We start from the raw sequence: 16,505 nt of genomic DNA on the forward strand, positions 1-16,505 counted from the left end.
ATACATTAAATAAATGTTAACAAATTAAGGCTTTTTTTTTTTTAGTATACAGTGTAAAGATGTTTGGTTTTGAACACGTGAATTAATTCTTTTATTTTGAAAAGTACAGGGATTATCTTTACTTACGGAGGAGATCTCAACTTCCGGAAAGGATTGTGTTTCGCATATAGATAAATAATTCACCTTCCTGGTTGGAGGGCTACCTTGTCAGGTAACTCGCGTTCTTTAAATGAAATGATCACGGCAGATGTCAGTACAGGAGGCTGTCTAGCTAACGTGTTATAGGTTGGTATCGTCGGACAGACTTTTGTGTTAATTCAGGTCATTTCACCGAACAGCGTCGCCTGCTCGGCTGCTCAGCGCTAGCAAAGAGGTAACGTTAGCAAGCTGATATATGAGCGATAACGTGGCCAGCTGACTTATAAATGAGTCGGTGCTAGGTAAATGCTAATCCGGCCCCTATCCATGAAGTGTGCCACGCCGTATCAGAGATGCTGAATTCACGTTAAATCGTCAGTATCTTGCGGTTGTTTACATTTTGTACTCCATGTTCCATCTGACGCTGCTAATCAACATCCGTCTGGCAGGTTTAGCGAAACGGTAACTTGGTAAAAGGTTGTGTTTGCGTTGTCAGCCTCAGGTCTGGATCATATGTCCCTGTCTTGTCTCGTTCCAGTGAGTATTGTCCGATTGTAATTGCCGACCGATAATTTTGGCCGGTGACATAGACCAAAATAAGTTAAGCCGCTTCTTTGTCCCTTTGTAGTGAGTGTGATCTCTAATGAGACCTAGATACATTCACCAGCCATTTTAAATCAGGAGTTGGATAAATGGATGTCACGCCATGAAGGTTTTATAAGCTGTAATTAATGGCTCCATTGCTGGTTTTGCTAATCATTTACTAATGCTTTCCAGATCAGTTATAATAGAAACAACTTTTGGGTTGCCAGGTGGTGGAAAATCCTTCTCCAGCATGACACTTTAGTATTTTTAGCTCTTTAATTCATTTGGGAGACCTCTCCAGTGGTCTGTTTGACCACTCACCTTTGGGAAAAGGGCTGCAGGACGACTGGACCAAAACCTATTTATAAACATCTTATTCACATTAATAAGTACAGACTCGATGGCTATTGTATAGCCCCTCATTAATGATAGCTTAACATTTATCAATGACCGACTAATTTTTGCTGATGGCTTATTACAAATTACGAAGCCATTACCCTTTATTAATGGCTTACTAACATTTGTGAGTGCTTATTAGACAGTGAGAAATATGGTACCCTTTGCTAATGACTCCCCAATGAATTTAAGTGCTAGTAAAGAGTCATGCTGGAGGACCCCCAAAGTCGTTGTTATTAATGGCTTATAACTACTCTTTAAGGCATTGGTAAATGATTTCTTAACCATGAATTAAGTCATTAATTACAGCTTATAAGGCCTTGTTAAAGGGGCTCCTGCTCAGTAAGTGGTACCGATAAAGGTTAAGTAATAATTTGATAGTAAATCTGTTAAAGTAGTAATCACTTTATAATGCTAATTATTGATCTGCAATACTCAGTCACCTTACTGTACTAAATATTACAGTGTAATATACACATTGTATAGCATGTAGATAATATCCTTTGATGGGTATACTGTATGTATAGCTATGCAGACAATGTACTGTACATCCATCAATATATACACATAAAATCACCTCTACATTTCAAGCAACTTATTATCAATGATGCACAATTATGGAATTTTAATGCCTCTAAGGATAACTGATTATTGCCCGTTTGTTGTGGCCAGTACCATTGCGATAACCAATAATATTACTCTGGCAATTTGCAAGATAACAATAAAGGGAAATTTCTAGATTGACCTGTTTATTTTCCCTCTAACAAAAAGCAAAATTTAGAGAAATTTAGAGAGAGTTCTACTTTAGAACAACTGACCTGAAAATACTCTGGGTTTTTACCTATTCACAACGGGTCCCCTCTCAGGCCTGGGTTTCAGGTCACATCCCTGATTCTCAGCTATTGTTTAAATTCTCTGCATTACCTGATATAAGTATTATCTGAAATTCCATTATTAGAACAATAACAATAATTGAATTTTCTCATTTACCTGCCAGTAATATATTGGCCACCAATATATCATGTATATATAATTATTATTTATGCAATATTTATTCCTGTTTTTTTTGTTTTTTTGTTTAATTTATTTAGCATTGCTTTGCACTCTTGCACACAACTTTGTCCAAAACATAGTAACAGTCTAACTGGCATATAGATACTGTTTGTTTTCCACCTTCTTGCTTGTATATAATAGCAGTTATGTTTTCTTATGTTCGTTTAGTTTATTGTTAGTGTTTAGCTCAATGTCTATTTTCGTAACTACCTGTAAATTTGTTTTCTGCAGTGCAGAGTATATTGAGACAAACTGAGTGCTGGTGACAGGTTCCACGAATGTGTCAACTTACATGACCAATAAAGTTGATTGTGGTTCTGGTTCTGGTCTCTCAGGAGGAAATTGAAGTATACCATCTGAAGCAGAATACAGAGATTTTGAGTGGGTCATCAGGCAGTCTCCCTATGTCAGGCCGAAACGGGTCTGCAAGTGATGCAGACTGCCGGATCTCTGAGGACTGCCATGTCCCAGATGTTGAGCTGATGGAGCTGGGGCCACTGCTGGTGGAGGGAGGGGGGCGACAGGCAGCATCTAAAGGCATCCATTCAGAGGTAGGACTGTTTCAGAAAATGCCCAGAAAAAAGGTGTTTCTGCTCAGTAGCTTCAGTATTCTCTTGTGGTCTCTTTGAAGGGAGCTGCGATGCTTGCTGATGACGAGGAGGAGGAGGATGATGAGGTGGGAGAGGTCCTGACCTTACCTCTTCAGGCCCACCACGCCATGGAGAAGATGGAGGAGTTTGTACACAAGGTACCAATGTCTTTTCAATTGAATGAACGTTGAACTTGTAGAGGTACCAGTTTGGATTACAGCACGTATCCAGGTTTTACTTGGCCACAATAGTTAAAGGTTTATACTTTAACACTGACTCAATGACCTGGGATTAACCCATGTATGAGATTGGTCTGAACAGGTCAGCACATGTTATCCAATATGGCTTCCCTGCTCCCAACCTGGGTTTTAAAATAATTCAACACTGCTTAGCTTTAGTATGAAAAAGTGAATATAAGTTTCTGTAATTACTTGGCTTTTTATTATGGAAACATTATAAGTAACCTATAGTAGACATTGACAGATGAGGAAAAGAAAAGAGATCCTATCAGATTACACAACTTGGTCCGCATTCTTTAATTGAACGGGCATAAATATTGCAGCAGCCACGTTACACGAGCCGAAAATCAACACTCTGCTCAGCTCGCAGGTGTACAGGTTTACAATTCGGAGGTTAATGGACATACAGTTGCAGATCTGGATGAACAGCAGTGACCGGGGATTAACCTCTGACTGCTGTGTACTTTTAGTGAGTCATATGAGAGTTAAGCATGTTTTTATATTCCACATCAGACACAGGATTTATGTGTTATATAAGATGCTCACCAGTCACCATGGGAGACAAATGTAAGCTTATGAATTGCTGGCCAAAAGTGTTAACTGATAACTGTAACAAGTTGATACAAATCTGAAAAATGAAAGATGCCCAACAGAAAAATATCTAAAAGGAAACTTAGATCTGGTTTACATCTGGAAATTGGAAAAAAAAAAGTCCTAATTTTAAAAAAGGTCTGGCCTGGCACTGTATGGTTGAGACAAAGGCGATGCCAAGATCAATTATAAGAGAAATAATCATTATTTTATCTGCTGCAGGTGACTATTTAGAGTGATCAAGAGCAAAATTTTCTCAAAAATCGCAAACATTTCTCAATTCACTAACACCCATTACTTATATTTTCAAACCTTATGGTACTTACATCTACATTATGACTGGCTGAGATTCTACTTTAAACACTAAAATACTGTAAAAGTATAAACCTTTGACTGGCAAGTGTACGTTTTTGGTCTTCTCGGGGCACTGCACACTGAGACACAAACATGGAAAATAACCTTTACAACTGCCCATAACACAAACTAAAATCCGTCCTTTTTACTTAATATCTATAACAATTCTCAGTGGTTAACCTTTTTAGATATACAGTAATTGTGAATTTGGGCATCTGTGAGTAAAAGCTGTTTTTACTTGTCAGGTTTGGGAGGGGCGCTGGAGGGTCATCCCTTTTCATGTCCTGCCAGAGTGGCTAAAGGACAACGATTACCTCCTGCATGGACATCGACCCCCTATGCCCTCCTTCAGAGCCTGTTTTGGAAGCATCTTCAGAATTCACACTGAGACAGGAAACATCTGGACTCACTTGTTAGGTGAGAATAAAAAGCCATACGTAACATTCCTGAGTTGCTGAGCATAGAGTTTTAACAGCATATTTTGATTTGGTTTACAACCAGATATGTTGGTTTGATAGCACATTTTTATCTGGAAAACTCTGGATGATTGTGGTCTCTTCCCGTGTCAGCCGTTAGTAAAACTGGTCTGTTTTCTCTCTCAGGGCTGATCTTATTCCTTTGTCTGGGCACGTTAACCATGCTGCGGCCCAACATGTATTTTATGGCCCCGCTGCAAGAGAAAGTGGTGTTTGGGATGTTCTTCCTGGGAGCTGTGCTCTGCCTCAGCTTCTCCTGGCTTTTTCATACTGTCTACTGCCACTCTGAGAAAGTGTCTCGCACCTTCTCCAAGTAAGGCCTCATGCTGTCAAACTGTCCCAAAGGAATATTTTTGTAACTGTCAAAGTCTTTTTCTATTTTAGATTCACGGGCCTTGTAGTAGGTGGGTTTATAATTTCAGTCAGTCAAGTGTTGTCATACCGGACATGCGGCTCCAGCTTTCACCTAGAGTTCAGTGCAATTAACGAGGGATAAACCTGCAATCATCAATCGGGGCAAAAGGGTTCATAGTTCAGCCAAAACTAAAATGATGCTACAGAGGTCTGTCTCAGAGAATTTAATTTCTTTCAAGTATGAACGTTGTCGTTATTGCTAAATGAGGCGCTTTCCGTCCCTACCCTCTCAGCAGCTATCTGTTACAGTTTCTCACCCATACAGTATGAACGTTTTCATCAGGTGATATGACATTTTCCTCAAGTTCAGAGTCTGTTTTTTTAAATTTCTTTAAAAAATGTTTTTGGATCCAACATGTTGTATGTGCAGTCATCAAAAGACACAAAAGTGTGTACATAAAAAAAGAAAAATTTGGATGGGGGAACAGAGTTGTCCATTTGTCACAGGGTTGGTGATTTGACCCCTGGTCTTTTCTGTCTGTGTGTCAAAAACCCTGCCAGCACTTTTTTTTGCAGCTCAACAATTCTTGCTCAAGTATGGGTGAATGTGAGGCAATGTGAAGTGCTCTATATTAATCTGATGCTAAAGCTGTGAGATAAGAGCGTTTACAAAGAATTTTATAGTTGATTTAGGCTGAGTTATCATTTATCATTGAACAAACTACAACATAAAAAATACGTATAGACGTATAATAACTGTATGTTACTGTGTCATTGTACGGTATGTCCTACATGAACAGTATGTATGACATTGAGATAGACTTAGAAATGTACATGATTTGAAACATCAGAAAACTTTTGCTTTTTTGCATCCAGCAGATCGTCCGGCCAAACACCCAGCAGCTCTTGTCTTTTTTGTTTTCCCATCTCTTTCCTCAGACTTGACTACTCGGGCATTGCCCTCCTGATCATGGGCTCCTTCGTGCCCTGGCTGTACTACTCATTCTACTGTTCCCCTCAACCTCGACTTATCTACCTCACCATTGTATGTGTCCTCGGCATTGCCGCCATCATAGTGGCCCAGTGGGACCGCTTCTCTACACCTCGTCACAGACCTACAAGAGCAGGTGCTCACCAGTTAAAAACAATAAGCACTTTTTAGACATTTTTTTTTTTTCCTCTTTAATTTTCTGCAGCTGTTAGCTTCAGTTTATAATTGTAGTTTTATCACACATCAATCGACGCTTTTGCTTTTCTGAGCAGTGGTGACAATTTTCTCACAGAGCAAACATGCAAAGGAAACACCGATAACATGTTGTGGTTTTGAATCACTTTTAGTCTTTGTTTGCATGTCTTAAATGATTTTATGATAATTCTCTTTGTTTTTCAAAATGACACCAAGTAACTCAGGTCTATGCTTCTCTTAGGTGTGTTCATGGGTCTGGGACTAAGCGGCATTGTCCCCACGATGCACTTCACCATTGAGGAGGGTTTTGTTAAGGCTACTACAGTCGGCCAGATGGGTTGGTTCTACCTGATGGGTGCCATGTATATCACTGGTGCTGGTCTGTATGCAGCTAGGATCCCTGAACGCTATTTCCCTGGCAAGTGTGACATCTGGGTAAGTATATAATGTGTTTACATAACAGAATTTTATAGATTCAGGTGGTTGGTTACACACATAGTAAAGGATATACTGTGAGATATTTTGTTCTCCAAAATTAAGAATTTGATTTAGAGAGCTCCAGCGTAAATGTGAGATGTGCGTCATTAGGTAGAAAAAAAATCAAAAATGATTTGGCAGCTCAACTTATTAGCTCAAGTGTTATGAATCTGTTGTCTGCTTAACTTAAAGGTATACCCCAGCAATTTAGTATTGCACGTCCTTACAGTTGGAAGACTTGAAGAGACATATTTTTAAAAAAAAGAATGGTCACCTGTACCATTAGTCCCTTGTATAAGTCAACTTCCAAAACACTGGATCCTGCATATCCCATAATACAAATCAAGTTATTTCACTTGAGAACAGATCTGACAATGTAGAGCCACAGAATTACACAACTGTTACCACAGGGTGAGTGTTAGTCCCTGTGACTTTGACAGGTAAAAAATCAGCGGAGGTCCCTTTGGAAACAGATGATTTCTCTAGACTAAAATGTATATAATTACTTAAACAAACCAAGTTAGACGTATTGTGAATAATAAGTCAGTGCAGAAACCAGAGAGAGTTGCTGACTATGTAAGAGGGAACCTTTGGGGGTTGCACACAAAACCCAAAGTGTTTCAGTATCATACTGTACTTTGACATGCAGCGATTGGGTTAAAGGTTTTTCTCGCCAGGAATAGAAGCAAGAAACATAAGAAATGAAACACGAATATAAACACTTGAGTCAAAAATGTAGTGTCCAGGGGTGTCCTGAGGGTTTCCAAATGGTTGAGGAGCCCACCACATAACTGCAACGTCTACTTTTCGATTCCTGCCAGGGAACCATAATTGCATGTCATAGCCCTCCTCTCCAATAAAGGTAAAGAGGCCAAATACATTAAAATAATGACGATAATTAAAAAGGAAAGAAAATGTACTCTCAAAATGTACACCACTTTTTGCCAAAACTCGCACAATGTAATGCGTCACTCTCACTTCTGCTATAACAGACATTTACACACGACTTTGTAAATCATGTATTAAATGGAGAATCAATGAATGAGGAAGTAAATTTGGATATTGGTTAAGGTTAGTTCCTTTTTTTTTTTTTTTTTTTTGATCCAGCAGGTGCATGGTAATGAATATCACTAATGCACATATATTTCTTTCCCTCTCTTTAGTTTCATTCTCATCAGATTTTTCATGTTCTGGTCGTGGCAGCAGCGTTCATCCATTTCTACGGCGTTTCCAACCTACAGGAGTTTCGCTACGGCCTCGAGGGGGGATGCACAGATGACTCTCTACTCTGAGAGCCCTGATTGTGACTTACTCGTACTCTTCTTTAAAGCCCCACAAACAACACACATGCACACAAACACACAGACACACACTTAAAATGCTGCTGGAATTCAATATAGTCACTTATTGCTCTGTCTGTACTTCTGATTTGCTAACATCCTGTTTGGGTTTTGGTGGTCTTTCTGCTTTGTAAAAGTAGCATCAGCTAGCAAATGAACTACGGAGGGAATCTTCAACAGGCACTACTTCCTGAATAATTATAAAGCCTAAAGTCTGCGTTTTCAAGGTCAAAATGGGAATTGAAACAAAATCATATATTCCTGTAACTGATGGTCACTTCTTAGAAGCTCACTAGTTGTGCAACTTTTCCATAGTCTGTTACCATTGCACAAAAGGTATGGAGAGTATTATTTGTGCTGTAGCAGAGAGCACATACTGTAAACCATTCCTTTTCTTCCCTACCAGTTCCCATGCAGGCTAGAGGGCGAATGTACTATCAGCCAGGAGTATCTTGTAGAGCAGTCCAGGACCATTTATGTGCTTGAGGGCCTGCGCACAAATTTGTTTGATGAGGATGAAAGTATATACATATAGTGTGTATGGATGTCACCATTTGTTTTTTTTTAAAATTGTGCTGACACTGATTGTGCAGCTTTCCATTAAAACCTGTAGGACCACGACGAAGCCACCCATGCCCACCCTGCAATAAAACATGAACTGTACTCTGAAAGCCCAGCCAGTGCTCTAAAATCCCACTGAAACAAAATAAAATGCATTATTATGAAAGGAACATACAGCTTAAATCTCATAAATATGATCTACAGATGTGTCTGAGTAACACTAGGGATAATGGTAATCAGATTTTTGACGAAAAGGAATCAGTGTGTTGGATATTTCTCAATCTCCTTCGCATTTGATGCATTAGTTTACTTGACAAAAGTCCCAAACAAATGATTTTCAAATTGTCTAATGGCACGGAAAAGCTGTAAAAGTTTGTAGCTTCTGTGGAAAAATATATTAGCTCACTTCAGGTTAGACTAAGATGCTTAAAATGCTGAAGTGGGCAGAACTCACCTGCCATCATTTTTCAGTCAGATGACACACCCTTAATAGATTTCTAGTGTAATAGTTCCTGGGCTACGCACAATGTACAGATCTGGATCGGTCAGATTCTGTTTTTGTCAGCTAGAGATCTTTCTTTTGTGCTAGATTCCAGATGCAATGAGAGGTGTGAATATCAAATGCACCTTAGTGTATACTATAAAATTCGAAACTTTAAATCACCATATGGGATTTAAAATGTGTTACGTATGATTGATATAAACTTTTAGTATTCCTGTGCCTTAAGGCCAATGGAAATGTTTTTAAATGAAACGGCCTATCTTAACATTCAAGGGAGCTTCAAGAATTTCCAGATGATGACTTTTCTTGTTTTCCTTGCCATATATATATACAATCGAATCATTATTGAACTTACAACTCCATTGATAGGTTGTATCAACTGCTGTTTAAGACTCCTTTTTCTAGATCAACTTATTCAAGCTTTATTACAAAGACTAAAACAATGTGTATTCTTGACTTTGTGTAATGTCCTGTGTAGAAAGTGATAAATCATACATTTCACTGAAATGTAAACATAAATATTTATTAATGGTAATCTTGGAAAATTATTGTAATAAATTTTTTTCCACATGTAAAAACATGTGTCCAGTTGTCTCCAACGCATATTCGAAGGTTCGGGCAATACAAGCAGCTGGTGAGAGTGATGTACACTCTGCAGAGTGAGCTGATTTCTTAGAAATGTAAGACCTTGACATTTGAAAATGTCACATCTGCAGCAAGCAACAGTGCAGACAACAGGATTCAACATCTACCGCTCTGTCACTTGTCCATAACTACAAAATACCATCAGTGTCCTATCTTTAAAACAGTTTTACTTAACTCTAGGGATCAGCAGTTATTATGTTTTGAGCACATAAACCTTGGCTAAACAATAGCTCCTCATTTCCCAGTCATCTGCTAGAATTAGCTGCTGGTTGGAGATCAGTGCTACTGAGAGCAGGAACAGTGGCAGAAAAGATGTGAGGCATGTGTTCATGGTTGATGATGACAACTACAAAATACTACATAAATGTAACGAAATGCCAGACCATCAGGAGTATAAATCGTACAAGCTGTCAGTGTTAACATGTCTCCTTGAAGGCTTCGCAATCATCTAGCATTTTTCATTTTATACATTTGTATTCAATCTCCATTTCAATACAGATGTGCATCTGTGATAGACAGTTGTGCTGATTTTTTTTTTTTTTTTTTTTTTCTAAATCCTAATTCCTAAATCCTCTGAATATTGGGGCTTTATATGATGATGAATTCTGCAAAATATCAAGTGAAACAGACTCATGACCTAGGCTTGCTGAACGTCATCAATGTGATGTCCTACAACATCACAATCCCAGTTTTTCTAATGATTTCCTCTTGTCTCTTCTGTCTGGATCATGCATTGCAAAAAGACCCAAAGATACTCATTTTTCTCCACTAACACAGAAACCTGTGAACTCATCTCCCTAACTATACTGATGGAAATCTCTTTGCCCAGTCTAATCAATGCTTTGTCTAATATTGTGACGTCTGACTTTGCAACTTGTCTTACACCAAATTAATGCCACAAAAACCCTTTGTAACTTAAAAAAAAAAGCATTTGTGGTTACACTGTCTATCTATGTCAAATGCTATCCTATTGTATCATGAACTGGATAATTAACCCCAGTAGTAGTAAGTAACTACTTACTTTTACTCAAGTACTGTTCTAATATTTCTACTTTTGTAAGTGTTTTGCCACCAATGGTTAACCAAGATTTATCTTCACAGGCCACACTGAAAAACTGTAATGTGACAACTTTGGAGTTTTCAAATTTGTTGTTGCATTACAATTCTTTTCTAAATGTCGTTACATTCTGACTGACTGATGAATGAGCAGAAATATTGATGAAGAAAGGCCACCTAATATTGCCTACAGAACTTGTTTTATCAGGAACCAGTTTACAGCCATGTGTTTCTGAACGAGAGCATTTAGTGGCTGGTACACTTCAAGACCAGCTAGTATGCTAGTTTAGCTTCAGCTAACCTGTCTGTTTATCGATTTTATTGTCGTATTGACCGCTTGTTTTTACTTCAACCTTTAGGTACGTCTTATTAGACTTTTTCAAATGTGTGCAACTAATTTTTCATGTACGTCTAATGTAGTTATTTGTTGTATAATAGTAGAATTCAGTGTTAGCATTGATGTTAGCATAAAATCAAGGGGCGGGGCTTGCATTTGGAGCAACCGTCTCAGGCTAATAGCTATTAAAATTAAACTTAACTAAAACTCAAAATTAAAGACTCCCTGTCCCAACCCTTCTGTGCATGAACACCAAAGTACATTTGCTGTTTGCCAGGGTTCGTGATGGACAGCAGTCAACAGTTCAAAGAAAGCACGGACCGGTCCGACCTGGTTTCTGTGGACGGAAAGAACAGCAAGTCTGTGCTGTGTCAGCGCTGCGGGTCCAAGGTGCTATGCCCGGGAATGGCTGTGTTTGCAGAGAAAGAGGTAGGATGTGATACATGAGCCTAAGGCACTGAGCTCATATCACTGGGCCGACACATAGATAGCCGCCTTCAGGTCCGGATAATGCTGCCCTTGGGGTATTCAATGTGTCTAATTTGCTTTTGTGTCGCACCATTTCATCCAAAAGGAGTCCAAGGTGCTTGACAGGATAACAAAACCAGTGCAACTAAGTGCATTTACTCAGGTACTTCTACTCCACCGAAATTCAGAGACAGACATTGTCATTTTTACTCCACTGCATGTACTTGACAGCTGGAGTTACTAATTCATTGAAAAACAAAGATGCTACATTCAAAACATATGATACATTTCTATGATATGATCACTTTTATAAATGAGCCTACCCGGCAGTATATAAAGTAGTTAATAGCTTCACCTCGACCAACAAACTAAATACTAGCTGCACATTAAGGCATCAGCACAAATAATTTAGTATGATAATATTTAATAGTTTATATGCATGCAAGTCCTTTTGCTTTTGATTCTTTTAAGTACATTCTACTCTTAATACTCCTGTTCTTTGACTTACATGCAGAAACTTTTTAATTGCATTCGTGTTACTTGTAATTGAGAATTTTGACATTGTAGTATTGTTACTTTTACGTAAGGATCTGAAAACTTTCTCTACCACTGAATAAAACAATAAGCAGGATTGCAAAACAGGTACATACACTCCTATAGATACCCACACACGAATACAAAGACATATATACATATACATACACATACAAGAGCAACAATGCCTTGGTAGACAGTCAGTCAATTTAGCAGAATGCTAGACCAAACAAAAAAGGTCTTTAGGCTGCTTTTAAATGGTCACATTGTCAGTGTTAGTCCAAAATCAGCAGGCAGACTGTTCAGTTGTTTAGGCGTATAAATGCTACATGCAATCTCACCGGACTTTGTAGGAACATGAAGCAGACTGGTGCCTTGTGCCCTGAGACATCTGCTGGGTTCATAAACTGAAAGCAAGGCTGATATATGCTACGGAGCAAGGTCATTTAGAGCTCTGTATACCAGGAGGAAGATCTTAAACTGCATTCTGAAAGCAACAGGTAGCCAGTGGAGGTTTCTGAGAAAAACAGCAATGTGGTCTGATTTTTTTTTTTAATTTTGGTGACTTTATTTCAGTTAGTTCTGACCATATGCAAAGAAAGACATCCGAATCAGACTTAAAAGCACATCAAACTTTTCATGTTTACATTGGGTCAAAAAAAAACCAACCCATTGCACTACTGATTTTGAGTTCTGTCAAGTGTTTTTATTTTATCAGAGGCTGTGCTTTCTCCCACCAGCTCTTCCTACCGGCCATGCGGAAAAAGAGCGGCCTCAGCCCCACAGAGGGCTCAGTGGATGGGGACACTCTGACTACCCACTGGTTAGTGGACGACATGTACACTTTTGAGAATGTGGGCTTCACTAACGACGTGGGAAGAATCAAGTATCTCATCTGCGCAGATTGTGAGATTGGACCAATCGGCTGGCACTGTTTGGATGACAAGAAAAGTTTCTATGTCGCTGTGGAAAGGGTGAATCATGCATAGGTTTAGATGCATTTGGGATCGCACGAGAACTTTAAAAAAATGTGTTGGCAGGCTATGCATCTTTTAATGGATTTACTCCCAGAGTTGACTCCCAGCCAACCTAATCTATCACACATACACATACACACACACACACACACACACACACACACACACACACACACTTGATCTGTACATACAGATCTGGTTGTGTATAAAGAATTATTCGTGATAACAGTTCTATGTCTCTACCATTCACCTGACCATGACCATTTTGTTCTAATAAAATTGTTTTTTGGGAAGCTGTTGAATGTCATCATGCAGTTGTTTACTGAGTAATACAATGTTAGTTTCTTCATCTCAGTGTCTTCTAACCCATTAAAAAGTCAGTCCCAGTCAGACTGATGAGATAGACATGTCTATGTTATGTGTGGAATCCATCTCCAAGAGTTAGTGCTCAATAATGCTGGAAATAGTTGAGTGCTGAAACATTTAGATCAGCAATAAATTGGTCAAAATTTTTGATAACTGATTCTTCCTTTAAGTCAATTATCAATCAAACACTTTCATTACTTCCAGCTTCTCAACTAATGATCGTTTTTTGCTTTTTTTTAAATTTCATTAAATTTCATTTTCAAAATTGAATACCTTTGGATTTTGGACTGTATTTCTAACAAAACCACCACTCTGAAGATAACTCATTGATGACACGTCCTGGAAACTTGTGATTTCAGTTTCTTTTCATTCATTGATTACTTTAAAATATTTTATTTTAGATTATTCAATTTGGGAAATAATCATTTTTTGAAGCCCTAAAAAGTTGCTCACTCTCGAAAAGTGCCATGTTTTTGTTAATGTTTGCCGTCAAGATACAGGGAGTGGATTCCATGTTGTAACTTACAATGAGCATCATTGCCTGACATGTGGAAAGGGCAACAAGAGGTATTGACCCTGTAACTAAACTAGTTTGTTAAACATTTTCAGTTATACAATTGTTATTAAAGCATATGCATGGTCTCGCAACTCTCAAATACCCAACGAGGCAAGTGCAAATCCTGTCACAAATTGCTCAGCGTACAACAGCCGAGAATAGTCAGCTATTCAGATGTGCAGGAAAATGAATGTCAGTGCACTGAGGGCTGTTGGGTCTCTTGGTGGGCTTAAATCCTTGGCTGTGTGCAATACATGCCTACTAGGTAATCTAGACAAGATGTTAGCTGGATAACTGTACTTGCTGAAAGTTAACCCATAAACCTTGAAAGGTGTCAGGGACAGTAGTGTGAATAGACCACAGTAATAAAAATGCAGATGGTTTTTAATCAAAAGCCAACAACCAAACATCAACAACACAAACAGGTTAAAGGGGTTGGTCACCCAGACTATCAAAACAAAAACAACAGGAAAAAAAAAACAACTCACTTCTGGTGGTTTCTAGCCATGCAGATAGTTTTAGGCTGCAGATAATACAAAACATTTTTTTGGAACTCATAAAGCTGTAAAATTACATTTACAAAAACAAAAGGCCACATGCCAATCCGCAGACAATGTCCTGATTACTCTGGCTAATCCACAGACCTCACTGTTTGTTATTTGGGTGAACTAACCCTTTACAACCTCCATCCATATACTATGGTGAATTTGCTATATGATGTGGTCCATTGTTATTTTGTGTGTGCTGTGCACCTGTCTGTCAAAGGCCCTGCCTTCAACCCCCACCAAATCAGCAACAGTGGTGTTAGTCAGCCGAGTACACCGTGCGTGATGGTGGTGGAGCTGTGTGCTTCCCTTTGTGTGTTTTCAATAATAAAAACAATCATGGATGTGGAGTATTATGTTCAGAGTACTATGAAAAGTGGCACTAGAAAATGTGGAATTGCAGCAATTGTACAAGTGTTCATCATTTTATATGAACAGATCAAGAGTGTATATGCTAAGTTTGTGAGATCTAATTGCAGGTGATTAGGAGAATTAAGCATTATTGAGGTAGTTTAAGAGACAGTCATGTGTGCTGCAAAGAATATACAGAATTATGTACATATTGATTAAAAAAAGAAAATGATGCAACAAATGACTATACGTGTACACAATAGTAAAGACCAGACACCTTTCACTCCACAAATGGACAGAAAGCATATATGGTTATCCAGAGGTTTTTGTTAGAGTTATATTGAGCATCTTTAAATATGGGCAGTTGATTTTTCTTCCAACTGTGAAAGACATCTGTCGTGTGTTCGTTATAGTCTGCTGTCCAGAATCCACCAACGAGAAGTTCAAATGAAACAGAGAACAGGGACATTCAAATCAGTCTCTCATACAGAGTGAAACAAGTGAAGTGGTAGGCTATACTCGTGGTAACTGCTGCTCTACTTAGCAGCAGTTAACAGCTCAGTTAGTAGATGCTAAAATTAGGAAATACTTTACTCCTGCATGGGTTCACACCAGCACCATGCTTACCAATGTAGTATTGACAAAAAATATATTCATATGATAGTGTCATTAGACAAAAACAGAGATGTCCCCAGATTTGATGGACAGCTTTAGCTCACCATAGATGTCAACCAGCAAAGGATAGAGATTATGCCAAGACAGTGTATAACATAAAGTAAATGTGTGAAAAGAAATGAGAAAAAAAAAAAGTAATATTTGCTAAAAAATCTTGTACAGGGCATCTGCAGGGGGCATGGAACCTATCCCAGCTGCCTGAAAAATGTGATTATAATAATGAATAGTTCTAGGCTATGTTGCCCCTGCTACTTTTCCATTACACTTTCATACTTTGGCTGATATGATCATGAAACAGACATTAAATTGCATTCTTTGTGACATTAACTCTGCAGAAACCCTGTGTATATTTCAAAATTTTCTGGCACAAATGGACCCTAATAAAAAGATTTTTCATGTCAAAAGGCCACCCCAACAATGTATAGATAATCAAGTGTGAGTCTGTGTGTGTGTGTGTGTGTGTGTGTGTGTTTATGCCTCCATGTCATGGGACAGCTGTAGCTGGAGGCACCATGTTTTCGTACAGCCTGTCTGTCCATCTGTCCAATTCTTGTAAATGCGATATATCTCGTGAACGCCTTAAGGGAATTTTTTCAGATTTGGCACAAACATCCATTTGGACTCGAGGATGAACTGATTTGAATTTTGATGGTCAAAGGTCAAAGGCCAAGGTAACTGTGGCTAAAGAATTGATGCTCTAATTATGACAAAATTTCACGCAAATGTCTAACAGGATAAAATGATGTAGTGATGACATTTTATATCCAAAAGGTAAAGGTCAACTTCACTGCAACATTATAATGTTATGAAAAAACACTTCTTCTGGTCATTATTCAATGCCATAACAGAATGATGCCAGGAACAGAGGGGGAGATTGTAACCACATTTCATATTTGGTCGGATACTGAAGCGGTGACGCTAATCCTGGGTGCCCACCTTAAATATGTGGTGATTGTGTAGATCTTCTGTGCTGCCCGGTTGAAGATGCATGTGTAGCCTCTATGTTTTAGCAAGCATTGTCTGCTGTCATGGCTACAACTTTGTGCTCTGTCAGAATCAGCTTTATTGGCCAAGCATGTGAACACACACAAGAATTTGACTCTGCTTTTTGTTTCTCTCAGTGAATTTAAACACTAAAACAGTTGACATTCAG

The 16,505-nt window shown here is 38.6% G+C and overlaps 2 protein-coding genes across 4 annotated transcripts; both read left to right on the forward strand.

Moving 5' to 3' along the window:
* The first annotated feature begins 107 nt into the window (after positions 1-107).
* On the forward strand, positions 108-9,896 carry adipor1a (adiponectin receptor 1a). 3 transcript variants are annotated; one of them, XM_040158950.1, is made up of 8 exons: positions 108-211; positions 2,508-2,723; positions 2,804-2,920; positions 4,192-4,363; positions 4,549-4,735; positions 5,716-5,903; positions 6,204-6,397; positions 7,603-9,896. In XM_040158950.1, the coding sequence occupies exons 2-8, from the start codon at positions 2,577-2,579 to the stop codon at positions 7,729-7,731; spliced, it is 1,134 nt and encodes a 377-aa protein (XP_040014884.1). In that variant the 5' UTR covers positions 108-211; positions 2,508-2,576; the 3' UTR covers positions 7,732-9,896. The 3 variants fall into 3 exon arrangements, with proteins under 3 accessions (XP_040014884.1, XP_040014886.1, XP_040014885.1); XM_040158952.1 differs by having other exon boundaries at positions 158-373; XM_040158951.1 differs by having other exon boundaries at positions 158-285.
* A 546-nt stretch (positions 9,897-10,442) lies between these two features.
* rabif (RAB interacting factor) lies at positions 10,443-13,166 on the forward strand. The gene is made up of 3 exons (XM_040158971.1): positions 10,443-10,902; positions 11,158-11,309; positions 12,623-13,166. Exons 2-3 carry the CDS (start codon positions 11,166-11,168, stop codon positions 12,869-12,871), a joined length of 393 nt encoding a protein of 130 aa, XP_040014905.1. The 5' UTR covers positions 10,443-10,902; positions 11,158-11,165; the 3' UTR covers positions 12,872-13,166.
* The last annotated feature ends 3,339 nt before the right edge of the window (positions 13,167-16,505 follow it).

This window comes from Xiphias gladius, chromosome 21 (assembly GCF_016859285.1).
Source record: "Xiphias gladius isolate SHS-SW01 ecotype Sanya breed wild chromosome 21, ASM1685928v1, whole genome shotgun sequence".
NCBI classification, from domain to species: Eukaryota; Metazoa; Chordata; class Actinopteri; order Istiophoriformes; family Xiphiidae; genus Xiphias; species Xiphias gladius.